The 16,917-nt window shown below is 36.9% G+C and overlaps 1 protein-coding gene across 1 annotated transcript in view; it reads left to right on the top strand.

The window, feature by feature from the left end:
• Window positions 1-16,917, top strand: part of TTN (titin) — a 297,668-nt gene that overhangs the window by 179,864 nt on the left and 100,887 nt on the right. Inside the window, exons 144-164 of the mRNA XM_034786056.1 lie at window positions 169-249; window positions 2,107-2,211; window positions 2,778-2,855; window positions 3,277-3,330; window positions 3,606-3,686; window positions 7,985-8,035; window positions 8,850-9,245; window positions 9,474-9,749; window positions 10,467-10,742; window positions 10,866-11,005; window positions 11,520-11,646; window positions 11,734-11,997; window positions 12,107-12,373; window positions 12,525-12,788; window positions 12,884-13,023; window positions 13,144-13,270; window positions 13,380-13,646; window positions 13,750-14,016; window positions 14,655-14,921; window positions 15,025-15,164; window positions 16,028-16,154. Of these exons, the coding sequence (XP_034641947.1) occupies window positions 169-249; window positions 2,107-2,211; window positions 2,778-2,855; window positions 3,277-3,330; window positions 3,606-3,686; window positions 7,985-8,035; window positions 8,850-9,245; window positions 9,474-9,749; window positions 10,467-10,742; window positions 10,866-11,005; window positions 11,520-11,646; window positions 11,734-11,997; window positions 12,107-12,373; window positions 12,525-12,788; window positions 12,884-13,023; window positions 13,144-13,270; window positions 13,380-13,646; window positions 13,750-14,016; window positions 14,655-14,921; window positions 15,025-15,164; window positions 16,028-16,154 (3,795 nt within the window). The remainder of the gene's footprint in view (window positions 1-168; window positions 250-2,106; window positions 2,212-2,777; window positions 2,856-3,276; window positions 3,331-3,605; window positions 3,687-7,984; window positions 8,036-8,849; window positions 9,246-9,473; window positions 9,750-10,466; window positions 10,743-10,865; window positions 11,006-11,519; window positions 11,647-11,733; window positions 11,998-12,106; window positions 12,374-12,524; window positions 12,789-12,883; window positions 13,024-13,143; window positions 13,271-13,379; window positions 13,647-13,749; window positions 14,017-14,654; window positions 14,922-15,024; window positions 15,165-16,027; window positions 16,155-16,917) is intronic.

Below are 16,917 nucleotides of genomic sequence, written 5' to 3'. Positions count from 1 at the left end.
GATATTACAAGGGAAAAAAAGATTAAGTAAAACAATCTGCATCCATTTCAGTTGTTTTATTTTCTGTTTTGAATGTTCTATTGTAAATCAGCATTTGGTTTGTGTATTTGGATGGCTGCTATTACTGCTATGAACTTATTTTGAAATTTTAAATTATGTTCTTTTAAGTGCCCGGAGTTGAAAAGAAAGGCCGCAGAATACTTCCTGAAGTTACCCCTCCACCAAAGGAAGAAGTTGTTCTTAAAAAAGGTACAGTGATTTGGCCATGATATAAATGTGAAAGCACACAAATCCATTCCCTAAGTATTCCAAAGTAACACTGCGCTAGGAGTGCATTATGCCCTCCCAGAGAAAGTTATGTGGGAAATTACATGAGCTAAATGCTGCCTGAGGCTCATTTCCTGTTGAAGGAGTTTGTGGCTGCATGCAGGAGGAACAGGTTGAAAATCCAGTAGATCCAAAGGATCTAAAAGGAAAGCAGAGCAGAACACTGAGAATAACAGGAGATCCCCTGGGAGAGTTTTCCTTTTCATGCTGTTCTCTGGATCCCATTCCCTCTACTCTGGCAGTAGCACTAATTCAGGAGCCATGTTGTCAGTGGCTCCTAGCAACCAATGATTGATTGCCCCTTCCCCTATGGGTCCCCTATGACCAGATGTCCCAATTTTATAGGGACAGTCCTGATTTTTGGGTCTTTTTATATAAGCTCTATTACCCCCCATTCCCTGTCCCGATTTTTCACACTTGCTGTCTGCTTACCCTACCTATCGGGCTTCTGCTTGGATATCCACTGTGTTAGAGGGAAGCTGGCCTGATCGATTATTCCCTATTCCAGTCTGGCACTCTTCTCCAGTCCTGTGAAGATCTGACATGCAGAGTTCATATTGGGGTCATTCCATGGGCTCAGTAGGGCAGATAGCACTGGCCACTCCTTTCCTGCAAAGACTGGGGCTTTCCCAATGCACTCATGCTCATTTGCTTTTTGGCATGCTATACAGAGGGGAACCAATAGCTCCCATTCTTTGCACTGAATTATCTGTCCTGCTGTTTCAGATTAACTGAAATCAAAGTGGAATTTCAGATGTATAATTTTTTTTAGAAGTCTCTAGTTCTTTAGATAATGATTATAAGAGATATTTTTACTTATGGTAGACTAAAAACAAGTAGACTAAAAAAAGATTTGTAAGATATACAATTTATCTTGCAAAAGATAACAACAAAATAGAAGGCTTAAACCTGCTCTTTTTTAAGTCAATTGGAGTTTAATCCAGAATCAACCATTTTGGCCCTGAAATTCGTTTGTAATTTCAGATGTTACTGAAGAATTATCCACTCTAATTGATCATTTAAAAATAACTCATAATACATTATTTTTGTGCTCACAAGAAATGTTGGCATTAATACAGTAATTCAAATTATCAAGTACAGTAAGAATTTACGGGTAGTTTAGGTACTTCATCAAAAAATGCTGAAAATTAACTGGTAGAGTGGCTTTTGGTTGGTGAATCTATTATTTATTCAAAATACCAGAAATGTCATGAAGGATTCCTAAAAGCTTCTCTCTTATGTCTCCAAAAATAAATTTAACAAATTTTAAGCAGTATTATTGGTTTCATCTGTTACTGATAAAACATTTTGGATCAAATATGTCATTGTTATGGGCAAGACTAAAATTAACTTGATATGTAATTTCATTATTACCAGATGTTTTACTTGATGTATAGATATATTCAAATTGAAGATCTTACAAGTCTTCAATATTATATTGAGTTCTAAAATATCCTAGGATTATAGTTCTGTATAAATTCAGTGGCTTTTTCATTCAAATGATCTAATAACTAATTTTATTCTAAGTCTGAATGTTAAAATATACATTTTCCAGCAGATAGACCACTCTAAATTAAAACATCTTTTGCTCCAGGTGACTGAATGTAAAATTGCCATTATGATAATAACCATAATAATTACATAAAAGCTATATTCCTGTCACTATACTGGTTGTTTCATATTTCTTCTCTGTTCAGATAATTTTTAAATCTTTATCTTAATTACCGTCTTCTTCATCCATATAGAGCTTTAAAAAATGAAATTCTTTCTCTTTCAAAGTTCCTAGAAAAACACCTGAAGAGGAAAAACCGAAACCAGAGAAAGAACCTAAAGTAGAAACTAAACCAGAACCTAAACCAGTAGAAAAGATAAAGAAACCTGAAGGTACAAGTCAAGATCACATTCATATGCTTCTGATTATGGAGAGACCCAAACCAAAATCCTATTTCTGATTAGCAATTTATTGGGCTTAGTGTCTAAACCTGGATTCAGATCAGAATTGTGCAAATGTCCTCCATGCCTGTAATATGCTGAGTTTAAGTTTTTACTAAAAATATACCCAAGCTTTGGGAAACTCTAGGTCCAGATTGGAATTGTGAACCTTGGTGGCTATTTCTCTTTCTGAGTCTAAAAGAGAACTTTAAAAATGTTTTATAATGTAAACTAAAATGTAAGAAAGCATAAACCATAGTTGATCCAATTATGGTCTTTTAACTGCATGTCCTACTGTCTGTTTTCTGTTTCTAGTTTTATCTAAGTCTGATTGTTAACAATATATATGTACCTTAAACTTAAGGTCAACTGAAAATCTTAAGCACATATATAGAACTTGACTAAATTTCTAATGTCATATTAAACCACTCTAGTTATATTAAAATTATTTCAGTTAATGTATCTGGGTAGTCAAGGAATTTAAACATATCTTTCAAAATAAAAATAATATTTTAAAGAGCCAGAAGTTCCCAAGAAGAAAATTGAGATACCACCTGTCACGAAAAAAGAGGAGAAACCGCCTGAACCAGAGAAAGGTACCAAATGTGTGGTGCTCTTTTCCTTATATCTGCAACTAAACTGCATCCATCAGTGAACACCATTTTATATAAGCTAAACTAATCATTAATATCATTCAGCCATAAAAATTGTCCTTTTTAGCCTCTTTGCATTCTTCTGGGTCTTATTTCCTCTTTAGTTCTTCAGTGCTTAAAGAATTTAATTCCATTGTTATTCCATTGAGAGCTCTGCATCTTGCTGTATATGTATTTGTCCTTCTGTCTTTCATCAGTGGATTTTGCAAGTTAAAAAAATAAAATAAAAAAGTCTGTCTTCTATTAATTGTCTGTGTTTTAAAGTTTCACTAACATTTTGCACTTCTCCGTTATGATTTTTCTGTATTTTGAGATAAGGTTGTAAAATATTTATACTAACCTATTGGTTATTGTGTGTTTAAAGTGCCAGAACCTAAGCCAGCAGCTATCCCACTTCCTGAACCGAAACCCGCAGTAGGTAAGAGTCCTTTCAACATGAATAATTGTACACACATTTCCCTGTACATCTTGCCTTTTACCATTGAGTTGGTTCCAGTTAAAAGTGTGTTAAACAAATATCTTGGCTAACTGTTCGCACTACCAGGAGTGAAGGATATTTCCTGAGTATTTGTTGTGTGTGAGGATCTAGTAAATGCATGCTTTATAGGGCACTTGAGAAAGTGCTGTGTAATAAGTTTTAATAAACATATACATTAAAATCAATTAATTAATACATTTTAATTCTTTCTACAGCTCTAAAATCTCCCAAACCACCAGCCGAGCCAGTCCCTGTTGCTGCTCCAGTGACAACTCCAGTGGTTGGAAAGAAAGCAGGTATTAACATGGATTCTGTAGAGTGTTTGCTAATTTGCAGTACCATCCTGCAGTCATTTCTTACGTGACTATACACACTGAAGACAACATGACACCTAAGGGCTGTGGAATCTGATCATTTATTATTTCCAATATACTTAAAGCCCCCCCACCCATGTGGGGGATCAGGCTCCCATTGTACTAGGCACTGCACACATAATAAGAAAGATAGTTCCTGCCTCAAAGCTATACAATTGGGGTCTAGTCTATGCTCTTCAGTATGGGTGATGAGACGTACTTAACTTGTCTAATGAAATGTATATATTCTGTTAATTTCTTGATATTTGTTCTGTATGTTCAGGCATTCATCTGTATGTGTTGTATGCCTGTTATATTATGTGTACAGCAAAAATACATTTATGTTGTATATATTGGGCAAGGATGACTATGTTGTTTTGTTTGCTGTTTTTGGGGTTTGTTTTCTATTTCCTGAGTTCTGGCAAAGATGCCAATAGCACTGAAGCTCTCTGGCACTACTATTGTTGTTTAGTATTCATATAGGGTGGCATCCAGCGGCTTCAGCCAGGGTCAGGGACCCATTGTGTACAACCACATCTGAATAGTCCATCCCTCTCTGACGTGCTTACAGTTTAGGAGCTTCATCCATGAAACTGCAATAGCACAAGCAACAACAACACAATCTTCCCCATCACTATGTGGCCCAACCATGAACTAGAGGGGACCCATTCTAAAATGGGAGTGCAGTTAATTCTCTTTATTCAGTCCTTGACCATTTGTGAAGCATGCAATTATTGTCCATTTTGATATTGGTTTGGTGATGTGGACAGCTATTCAAAAACTCCATGTAGGTTGCCAGGCAACATCACAGAATAACAATTTTCAGCTACTGCTACTGTGATCTGGATTTGAACTGGCAACCTAAAGGTGAAAGGCTCCATAACCCATCACCAACTCCTGAGATAACTAGGCCCCTGTGTTGCCACAAGGCAGCTGCAGGGACATTTGAGCAGAAGAAGCATTGGAGCCGAACATCTCAAATGAAACAGTTGATAGAATATTAAAACCAGAGGAAGATAAGCAAGAGACAGAGGTTCTTAAACAATTTGTAATGGTTGCCCAAGAAGCTGAATCAAAAGTAATACAGTAATAACTGTAGTTTCAAGGAAGAATCCTACGGTTAAAGATGAGGCCTGCAACAGGTCAGGTTGCCTTTGAAAAGGCTAAAATAAGAACACCCCATGAGGAACCAAAGCCCATTTACATAGCATCTGAACACATTGAAAGAAGTGCCAGGGAAGAAAAGAGGAATAAAATTAAATTAGAGGTTCATGGAAAGGATGAAAATGAGAGATTCCCCGAAGAGTCTAGCATTCCATCCAAAGAAAGGGAAAAGATTCCTACATATGAAAAAGAAAAGGGAAATGCATTAATTTCCCTCCCTGAAGATGCCCCCAGAAAGTCAGATATCTTGATTCAGAATAAGAGAGATGTTCCAAAAAGAGAGAAAAAAGATAAAATAAGTTTGCAACCTGAAGAAATTGCCATAAAAGATTATGTGATGGATACTACAGAAGCCACTGAAGAAGTAGTACCTGAAATACCTCTGATAACAGGTGAGGGAGAGAAGAAAGATGTTACTCTGAAGAGGTTTGAAAAAGTTCCTTTAGGTAAATTCATGAAGGAGCGTGACATAAACAAGAAAACTCAGAAAGTGGGGAAATTTATTTTCAAGAAAGCTGATGTTCCTACAGCTGAAGAAATCATGGTTCCCACCAAACAAGTAAAGAAAATAGATACCTTTCAAAAAGAAGAGATTGACAAAAATCTTGACTGTAAAATGGCAGAATGAGGTTCCCTGGAATCCTCTGAGGATACTGGGGCTGTACTGAGAAGTAATGGGGGCATTGGGAAATTCATTGAAGATGAGGTGATTCCCAGCAAAAAGGCTGACAGAATCTTTACAGATTCAGTTCTCAAGCCACAGGATGCAGAAATGAAAATAGAAGGAAAAATGTTTGCACAACAAAGAGAGTCCACTGAAACCCAAAAAAGGAGAGAGATTCAGAAGCATCAATGATTGAACAAGTAGCTTTACATGGCAAGCAGGAAAAAGGTTTATACCAGTTAAGAAAGTTAAAACTCCTTCTAGGACCTTCTTAGATAAAGACAAAGATACACAGTCTAAAACCCCGGAAAAGCTGTCTGTAGGAAAAGAAGAATTTGAAACGGTGATTCTGGGAGATGGTAGAGGCATTGAGATTTCTTTAGGAGACCTTGACAAAATAGCTCAATTTGAAAAAAGTGATGGAATTGAATCAGTAAAGGAAAGTCCTATTAGATGTCAAAGGATGAGGGCAAAAAAAAACAATATTAAAAAGTTATCTCCCAAAGAGAAACCTCAGCTCTTAAAAACAGTGAGCAAATCTTAAACTGAAAGACACAAATCTCCTTTAAATATAGAGGAACTCAAGCTTTCTGGAAGAGAATTCTCTGTTGCAGAAGACATGTCAGATAAAATAGCAGCATAACCTGGCAGTAAAAAATGTACTTCTGTCACCAAGAAAACAGAGAAGAAAACAAAGCCTTTGGACCAAAAGCTGCCTTGTAATAGAAAGCCCACCAAGGTAAAGTTATCACTCCATTACAGAAGAGAGAGAAGACTGGAGACTGGATCTCACCGAGCATGGTAGAGTTTCAGAAGATGACTGGCAATTGGATTAATTTGAGGAACTGAAAGAAGCTGTGGAAAGCTAGGTGAGAAGACTGCTGCCAAACTTCTCCACAGATGGCTCATCATATAAGCTTTGGAAGAAAACACCATTTCTCATCATTATCTGCTTGTGTTTATTTGTCAGTCTGCTTGTATCCTTCAGTACCTTTTGTATCTCCATCAAATGCATCAATTCTCTGAACAGGCATTCAAATATCTGTCACTAGTTTGTCTTCTAGTGTGTACCATCTGAACTTACATCCGTATCTTTTGTGTTTATTGTGTTATTTTTACATTATCTTTAAATGTTAGTTTAAATCATCTATATATTGTTACTGTAAAATTGCAGAGTGGTTCACACAAATTTTTCACACTTACACCTCTTTTTTTATCATTTCTTGAATTCTGTGTCCTGCATTTCATATTGCTCAAACATTAAAACAATCATTGTATACACATATACAGAATACAGGATAATAGGAAGTGTGATGTGGGAAATATTTTCAAAAGTAAGGGGTGACCTGTCATAATTCATGAATGAGACAAGGTGGGGGAGACCAGCTTCTGTCTAATAAAAGATATTACCTCAGCGGCCTTGTCTCTCTCATATCCTGGGACCAGCATGGATACAACAACACTGCAAACAATAGTTCATGAACGGCAGAGTGAAGCAGAAATACATGTGAATTATGATAAATCATCCCTAACTCTTAAGGATAGCCCTCTGCCTTTGAACATGTATTTCATGAATAGATTAATATATTTCTTAGCTTGGTTTTTACAATATGCGTGTTACCTTTTAAAAGCTGTCAAAACAGGTTGAAAAAGAGATCTGAGCTACCTCAATTTACTGGTGGGTGGGTCAGACATGGCTTTTTATTATTGGTACTCGATAGTCAAGATATCGGTGTTCTTTGGAGGCAGTGACATTTGTGTGGGCTGCAATTTTTTGAAATGGCCTTCATTTCAATTGGTGGTTGGGTAGTCATGCAGTAGTTTATGAATGTCTCTTGTTAAGGGTATTTAGATTTATACTTCTGTGTAGTGCCTCACTAGAGCAGGAAAGACAGGTTCTAGCATGCTAAGTGGCAGTTTCTTCCACTACTGTCCTTTGAGAAATCATCTATTTTACAAAGTTTCATTGTTTTGCCCATAACTGATTATTACCATTTTATTTATCATTTACAGCTTTTTTGTTTACATTTGATTAAAAAACCCGTAACTGAGAGTTTAGGGTTAGTGAATGGCCACTTCACAGCGAGTCTTAGAAAATGACCGAGTTTTTCGACAGAACAAAATATTGTTAAAGGGAGGGTTCCTAAGCTCCACTTCTTAATATCTACCACAGGATATGCAGTTTTAGATGCTATACTTCAAAATATTCACTATCAGTCTAACTATTGACTGTATATGTTGTATAAAAATGTATATGTTTACACCCTTCTCCTCGCTGTATGAGTATATGTATGTATGGAGACAGAAGAAAGAGAAAATGTCATTTTTTAAAAGATTTTTATCTTAATGTTAATGCATACATCTACTTAACCAGACTTAATACATTGCTAATACCATTGCTGTTTTACTGCAGAGCCCAAAGCATCAAAAGAGGAACCTGGAAAGGTTAAAACTCCTATTAAAGGTAAGAAAAATGATCATAAAATACAAACAGTGCAAAGTTTGCATGTATAAAATCCTAATGATAATGAATGCTTTCAGCTTTCTGTGCTGTAAATGACTGGACAGCAGACTTCCCAAATATGACTTAGAATGACAAGGATTTGATAAAGTTTCATCTAAACTGTGTCTATCTCTCTCTTTTTCTTTTTTTTTTGCCAAGACAATATTTGTTCCTATTTCTGAAGTTACATTTTTAATGAAATCATCTTTAAAAATCCATGTGATTCAGCCACTAACACAGGATATGAAACTTAACCTTGCTTATATTGTCATATTTGACATAAATGATGGACAAATTTAGAATAGAGATTAATATTAAACTTTAAATAAAATCTCTCTAAAATGTTGCCATTCAGATTAAATAAAGAGACTTATGATTCTGATTATGTTCTGCCTCATTCTGGACAAAGCAAATTAAGCTTTACTATGAATACATTGTAATCAAAGAGGAAAACTGTAAAGGAGGGCATATCAAATCTCAGTGTGGGTGTTTTAGACATAACAAAAGTGAATGGATGCTTTAACCCAGTTGAAACTTTGAGCATGAAAAACTGCACGGCACCCCAGCTTTTAACAGGGTCCAGGTAGAATTGTGGACTGCTTAATCTAGGTTTGATTGTGCAGTTTTTGTGCTCTAATTGCATCACTGTCAATTTTGTCAAACTGGCAACTAAGCGTCTGGCTCATGAACCTCATTCAGCCCAGTTTCTACAGCATGCATACAAGCAAAACTCTAAATTGGGATGAGTTTATTCATCTCTACATCTGACTTATAGCCAAGAAGACACCATCCCCTGCAGAACTCGAGAGGAGGAAACTAAGGCCGGGCAGTGGTGGTGAAAAACCTCCCGAGGAGCCACCATTCACCTACCAACTTAAAGCTGTGCCACTCAAGTTTGTCAAAGAAATGAAGGACATAGTGCTGAAAGAAGCTGAATCTATTGGCTCTTCTGCAATCTTTGAGGTTCTTATCTCTCCCTCTACTGCAATTACCAGCTGGATGAAAGATGGAAATAACATCCGAGAGAGCCCAAAGCACCGGTTTATTGCAGATGGCAAAGACAGGAAGTTGCATATTATTGATGTCCAGCTTTCAGACTCTGGCGAGTACACTTGTGTGCTACGTCTGGGAAACAAAGAAAAGACCTCCACAGCTAAACTCATTGTTGAAGGTATTTCCTTGCACCCTGAATATGCTTCAGATTCTTCAACAACTTAAAGGATAGCTTTAAATATGTTTAAATTTATAATTTACAGCTTTAAATATGTTTGTATATTGTGAGTTTTCAGTAAATATCATAATTTCCATTGATCATTTCATATTTTCATTCTATATGTAGTGCATCTCTATGCTGTATAAGAAATAAAATGCATCAAAATATGTTTCCCTCTTCCCACAGAAATACCAGTGCGTTTTGTGAAAACTCTTGAGGAACAAGTCACAGTGGTCAAAGGGCAGCCATTTTATCTGAGCTGTGAGCTGAACAAAGAGAGAGATGTGGTGTGGAGGAAGGATGGAAAGATCATAAATGATAAGCCTGGAAAGTACGCTCTGAATATTATTGGTTTGCAACGCGCCCTCACCATCACTGATGCAGATGACTCTGATGCTGGCACTTATACTGTGACAGTGGAAGATACTGACCTCAAATGTGACTCTGTTGTTCAAGTAATAGGTAAGCAATCAGAATCAAACTCTAATTTTTCTCCTTTGAATTTATGTGCATGTTTGGGGTGCTTTAAAATTAGGAAAGTTTGACTTGATTGGTAGCTGAAAAGGAGCACAAAAGGATGGTCACCTTATTTTTATTCCTTAGGTAATGGGTTCATTATTCTTCACCTTTGTTTAACACATTTTGAAATGTTCACTCTTGGTATTTAAGGGCCTAACTCCCACTGAAGTTATAGGAAAAGTTGCTACTCAAAGAGGGATGAATCAGGATTATCGTTTTATAGGATTAGGGTCATATTGATCCTCATGTGGAACTCCCAGTCGGGATCAGTGGGGAGTAGTGCTCAAAATTCTATGCCAGAATTAACCAGATTTCATCAATTTTGTTGGAAGTGGACTCCTATTTGGCAGATTTTATCTGCTGAAAATTAGTAGATAATTTTGGCAAATATATGGATTGATCTCAGCTCCCCGATAAATTGCTATGATTTATTGGAGGGTCTTTGGTTTTTTGGCAATCCTGATATAGACACTCCTAGCCATCTGCCCTCCATAAATTGCAAACAAGTCTTTGGGAAATGTTCTACTCTGGTTGCATATGACAACTTCTATTATTGGAATAACCTAAATTTCAGAAGCCCTTATTTCTCTATTTATGAACCCACTTATATGTATTAATTGCCTATGAACCCTAATTTTTAATTAACTTTTTCTCATGCAGAAATGATAAGAGACTGGTTGGTGAAACCTATAAGAGACCAGCATGTGAAACCAAAGGGTACAGCTACTTTTGTTTGCAATCTTGTCAAGGATACACCAAATTTTAAATGGTACAAGGGAGATGAGGAAATTCCAGCTGAACCAACTGAAAAGACAGAGATCTTGAAAGAAGGAAATCTCATTTACCTCAAAATTAAGAATGCGACACCTGAAGATATTGGTGAATATGCAGTGGAAGTTGAAGGTCGCAGATATGCAGCTAAACTGACCCTTGGTGGTAAGGAAGTTTTTCTGAATATTATATGTAATTATTGTATATGCCAGTATTTTCACCCTTTCAAAACAATAATATTCAAAACTTTCGTTGACTATGTTACACATGTTTGCTTGTGCATCTCAGAGCGTGAGGTTGAGCTGCTTAAACCACTGGAGAATGTTACAGTTTATGAGAAAGAAACAGCAAACTTCGACACAGAAATTTCTGAGGAAGATATTCCTGGAGAATGGAAACTGAAAGGAGAAATCCTGAGGCCCTCACCTGTAAGCATCCTCCCATTTAAAAAAGCAGTTAATTTAAAATGAGAATACTGTGAGAAAGTTCCACAAACTTTTATGTTAGTCACATTGTAAAATTTTTGCTGGTCTGTTGTGTCTCTGCAGTCATCCAGTGCTCCAGCACAGAAATTAGAGAGGTTAAGTTTTATGATGATTGAAAATGTGGTCCTCCTCAAGGAACTATGTTTCACAACAAATAACATAAAATAATTTGCAAGGCTTCACATCACAACAAAAATATCCAGGCCCATGTAAATTGCTAGAGGGTAGCCTAAAAATTAAAAATAGAAGTTGAGCGTTAAAGAAATGTATTTTATTTTACTTTTTAAAATTTCCTTCCGAGTAAAATCATTTTGATTTTGTAGCAATACTGTTCTCTAACAGGCAACTATTCCCTGTGTGTAAAACAAGATTTGGAGTGTTTCTTTTTTGTGAACACAGTCCAATATTGTGTATTTAGGATACCAGTTTTCTTACTAAAAACATGTAATTTCTCCAGACTTGTGAAATCAAAGCTGACGGAGGAAAACGCTTCCTAACCTTACACAAAGTCAAGTTGGAACAGGCTGGTGAAATCCTCTACCAAGCACTCAATGCGCTCACTACAGCCATCCTGACAGTGAAAGGTACACTACTAGCAAATAGAGTATAGTATCACTTAGTCCAAGTTCAAACTGAGTGCTTGAAAAAAAATAATTCTGTTTTGTTTCTAGAAATCGAACTTGACTTTGCTGTGCCTCTGAAAGATGTCACTGTTCCCGAGAAGCGTCAGGCTCGATTTGAATGTGTCCTCACCCGGGAAGCCAATGTTATATGGTCTAAGGGCACTGACATCATCAAAGTCGGAGACAAATTCGATATCATTGCAGATGGAAAGAAACACATCCTTGTAATCAATGATTCACAGTTTGATGATGAAGGAGAATACACTGCTGAAGTGGAAGGGAAGAAGAGTACAGCAAGATTGTTTGTGGAAGGCAAGTATCTCATTATGAGCAGAGACGCTGTGAAAATTATTAAAGAGCACATCTTCTAGAACTTCACTAGCCTAATGTTAAGGTACTGACTAGTAATGTTTAATTATAGGTGTCAGGTTGAAGTTCATCACACCTCTAAAAGACCAAACAGTGAAAGAAGGGGAAACGGCTTACTTTGAGTTTGAGCTTTCTCATGAAGATATGCTAGTGACCTGGTTCAAAAATGACAAAAAACTCCACAGAGGCAGAACGGTTCTGATTCATGCAGAAGGCAAGACTCACAAATTAGAAATGAGAGAAGTGACACTTGATGATATCTCTGAGATAAAGGCTGAAGTCAAGGGCTTGCACACTCGTGCAAAGCTCCAAGTCTTAGGTAAAGTATTACCACCACTTAATATAAACAATTTCTTAAAGGAACAGTGACAAAACATTTGTTTTAATAACTTCTTACATTTCAATATGCCTTCAATTATATATTGATTGCAAGTTTACTAACTGTTTCACAACCAATATGCCGTTTGTAGAGGCCGATCCATACTTCACCGTGAAATTACAAGACTATTCTGCTATTGAGAAAGATGATGTCGTTCTGGCGTGCGAACTTAGCAAAGATGTACCGGTGAAATGGTACAAAGATGGAGAAGAGCTTACAGCTTCCAAGAGAATCTCCATAAAGACTGAGGGCACGCGCCGTATCCTAAAAATCAAGAAGATTGAAGATGGTGATAAGGGCAACTACGAGTGTGACTGTGGAACTGACAAGACAAAAGCTAATGTTAACATTGAGCGTAAGTGGCCACGCCTTTCCGACTGGACCCCAGCTGAAAACCTTGTAACATATAGCTTAATACAGTAAAGTTGACCTGTGTATTTGTGCTTCCAGCTCGTATAATAAAAGTGGAGCGCCCCCTGTATGGAGTGGAGGTATTTGTTGGTGAAACAGCTCGTTTTGAGGTTGAAATCTCTGAGCCCGATGTCCACCCCATATGGAAGTTAAAGGGAGAAACTTTAACACCTTCACCTGTAAGCCTCTTTCATTATTTTTTAAATCACAATGTACATTTAAAAAATAAAAATTCCCCATAGTAACATGTGATGGATGATGGCTTAGAAAAATTATATTTATTTCCTCCTTCAAACCAGAACTGTGAAATAATCGAAGATGGGAAGAAGCATGTTCTTATCCTTTATAATTGCAAACTGGATATGACTGGAGAAGTGTCCTTCCAGGCTGCAAATGCTAAAAGTGCAGCTAATCTGAAAGTGAAAGGTAAAGTGGCGACATTCTCAGTGCATACAAAACTTTCTTATTAAATCTACCAATAAAAAAGCCAGAATAAATGCATCTCTGAACTTGTAATGATCTTCTCTGATTTCAGAACTACCTCTCATCTTTATCACTCCACTCAGTGATGTCAAGGTCTTTGAGAAGGATGAGGCCAAGTTTGAATGTGAGGTGTCTAGGGAACCCAAGACTTTCCGTTGGTTGAAAGGAACACAAGAGATCGCGGGTGATGAGAAGTTTGAAATTATCTCAGAGGGCACAAGACATGCCCTGGTAATTAAGACAGTTGCATTTGAAGATGAAGCTAAATATATGTTTGAAGCTGAAGATAAAAGAACAAGTGCCAAGTTGATCATTGAAGGTTTGTTTGACTTGATGTTTCTATAGATAATACACTGGATAGTTGTCTTTCAATTGTTTTTTTACATAAATATAATCATTAATGAGACACATTGTTTGTTTAGGCATTCGTCTGAAATTCATTACTCCTCTCAAAGATGTAACAGCAAAGGAGCGTGAGACTGCAGAGTTTACTGTAGAACTGTCTCATGACAATATCCCTGTTGCCTGGTTCAAGAATGACCAACGACTGCATACCAGTAAGGTGGTTTCAATGAAAGATGATGGCAAATTCCATACACTCATATTTAAAGATCTCTCTATTGATGACACTTCTCAGATCAGAGTGGAAGCTATGAACAAATCTTCTGAAGCTAAACTCACGGTTATTGGTAAGTGTATCCTATTTTTATTCAATATGAATTTACATATTGGATATTATATATATTCCTGAAAAAAGAACACACTATTGGAATCAGAAAGTCTTGTTTACAAATCCGTGCTCTGCCACAAACGCAGTGTGTGCTCTTGACAAGTCACCTGAATCTCTTTGTGTCTCCATTTCTATGTTTACAAAGATAATACTAATTATTTAAAAACTTCTCAGAACTGTTGTGAGGATTTGTTGATTAATATATGTACAGTGCTTTGGAGCTGCTAAGCACTTTATATTCTTTGGAGAGCCAGCACAATATTTTCCACTGAAGTTAGCAATTATTACTCTGAATTTACTTCTTCCTGTGCTGCTTTTGAATAGCTCTGCTAATAGGTTTTTGCTGGCTTTTGTAATCAAATCACCACAACCGATATAAATATATATCAAAATGTTCGGACACTCAGAAAAATAACAGTGTTATAATTTGTATTGTTGTTAATCCTCTGTTCAGACACTTGACAGGAATAAAAAGCTTTAAGACTATGCCTTATGTATCCTGCATGGCCTAAGATGGTACAAACTTTATTAAAAGGACTAATTGTGCTTTTAAAACAATTAAAACTGTCATATGTTTATCTCAACTTGTATTTGCAGAGGGAGATCCTTACTTTACTGCAAAGCTTCAAGATTATACTGCTGTAGAGAGAGATGAAGTGATTTTACAATGTGAAATTAGCAAAGCAGATGCTCCTGTGAAATGGATGAAAGATGGCATAGAAATAACTCCATCCAAAAATGTTGTTGTCAAGGCTGATGGCAAAAAGAGAATCCTAATCCTCAAGAAAGCTTTGAAGAAAGACATTGGAACATACACCTGTGATTGTGGCACTGACCAAACCTCTGCCAAACTCAACATTGAAGGTAGGGTGGTTTTGTCAATGCCTCTCTGTTGTAAAGCTCTTTTTGTGAGTTTCTGTTGAAGGCTGATGGCATCAAATGTTCCTTTGTTTTTCTCACCTCTCAGAGCGGGATATTAAGATTTTGCGCCACCTGTACAGTGTGGAGGTAATTGAGACAGAGACTGCCCGCTTTGATACTGAAATCTCTGAGGAAGATATCCACGCCAGCTGGAAACTAAAAGGAGAAACCCTGAACCAATCACCTGTAAGCATAATGCCGATTAAGCCCAGACTTCTGTGTGGACAGAGATTCATAACAACTATGAGATAAAAAAATACATGTTAGATTCTTTTAACTTACCTTCTAACTTTTGAGATTTTAGGTGCACTCGATTCACATTTTTTATTTTTTCTCCACAACCAGGAACGCTAGAAACTTACTTTTTAAAATCAAAACTGAGGCTGAAAGTCTTACATATTTGTATGACTCTTGGTGATTTAAAAAAAACCACCAAATATTAAGAGACTAACCTAAAAAAACCTAGAAAAACCTAAGAGTTGGCAACACCGAATTCAGCAGTCCTGATGGAAATAAACAAACAATAGGAAAAGTGAGATAGTTGTAAGTTTCTGTGTCTGCGAGAGAGAGAGAGAGAGATTGAAACGTGGATCTAAAATGAGGACTATCTTTTGTAATGAGAGACTGTTGATATGTTCATTAGCATTGCCAGACACCTGCTATTGCTAGTGCTTACAAGCCAGTGTCTTCAATATATCTAAGTTCTTCCCAACATCCCACTTCGTCAGTGCATTGTTGATGAATAAATGTATATCTTCAGCAGAGCTAATGGAAATAGTCCGTAAGTGGATTTATGAGCAAGCACATCATTTGAATTGTTGGCTGTACTAGGCAATTTCGTAGCAGTTCAGATTTCAAAAGTATCTATTGCCTAGACATTATGGATATTTTAGAAATAATATAGAAATAATATAGCAAGGGTACATGTATCTCTAAAAAATATTCTGCACAGGAGTGTTGTTTTACATACAATATATACTTTGTGTGTCTGCGGAAATTCTATAAACGCAGCTCACTACTTCTATACTTTGTTGTTTTCCTTCTTGAAGGAGTGTGAAATTAAGGAGGAAGGCAAAAAGCACTTCCTCGTATTGTACAATGTACGTTTGGACCAAGCTGGTGGAGTGGACTTCCAAGCAGCAAATGCCAAATCCAGTGCTCACCTTCGAGTGAAACGTAAGTGTCTTATTCGTATATGAATGAATAGATATAGTGAATGCTGGGTCTTTAAAATTAGAAGAAATTAATTAAAATGAAACTAACTGAATCATTACATCACACAGCTGGTTGTTTGGAATGGGTGGCTAAATCACTAAACTGCACCAAGCCCCTGGTCACTCCTTGAAGGGACAGTGATTCTAAAGTTTCGGTCACTGATGACCTTGATCCCTGTTAGTTTAAGATTTTTTTTAAATATAATTTTTATAGTTTCTTTTTATTAGAGCAAGAGAAAAAAGACATTGACTTTAAGGCTTCTGGGTGGTCTTGTGTTATCATTTGTTATGCAACTGAAGTATTACAATCAAAAGCTTTGCTGTGCTGACATTTCTGATTTCAATTGCTGGGTTGCCACCACATTAACATTTGGGGAAAGAAGTAAGCGCTTGATGGACAGGGACAGATCACATGGTTGGAGACCACTTGTCTCTCCCTCCAATCCTAGCACTCGCTATTTTGGAAGGCGCATGCCTTATCTAGCAAGAGGCATGCAGGACTTGGCAAGGAGACAGATGCACTGCAACTTTCCTGCTGATCTTGTTCATTTTAAAGAAACAGGCTCTGCAAATAGGGAATCTCCAGTGCCCAACCCTCCCCCTAAGAACCCCAAGTGGCCCCTCTCTAGTTAGGGAATTTAAATAGCTTTGCATTACCATGTCTCTCTCTCTTGGGAGAAGTCACCATAGAGATTAGTGGGTAGGGCAGCAGCTCTCTCTTGAGT

Source organism: Trachemys scripta, chromosome 11, assembly GCF_013100865.1.
Source record: "Trachemys scripta elegans isolate TJP31775 chromosome 11, CAS_Tse_1.0, whole genome shotgun sequence".
Taxonomy (NCBI): domain Eukaryota; kingdom Metazoa; phylum Chordata; order Testudines; family Emydidae; genus Trachemys; species Trachemys scripta.
The sequence above is the reverse complement of the archived record's forward strand: the minus strand, read 5'-3'. Positions and strand labels throughout refer to the sequence as shown.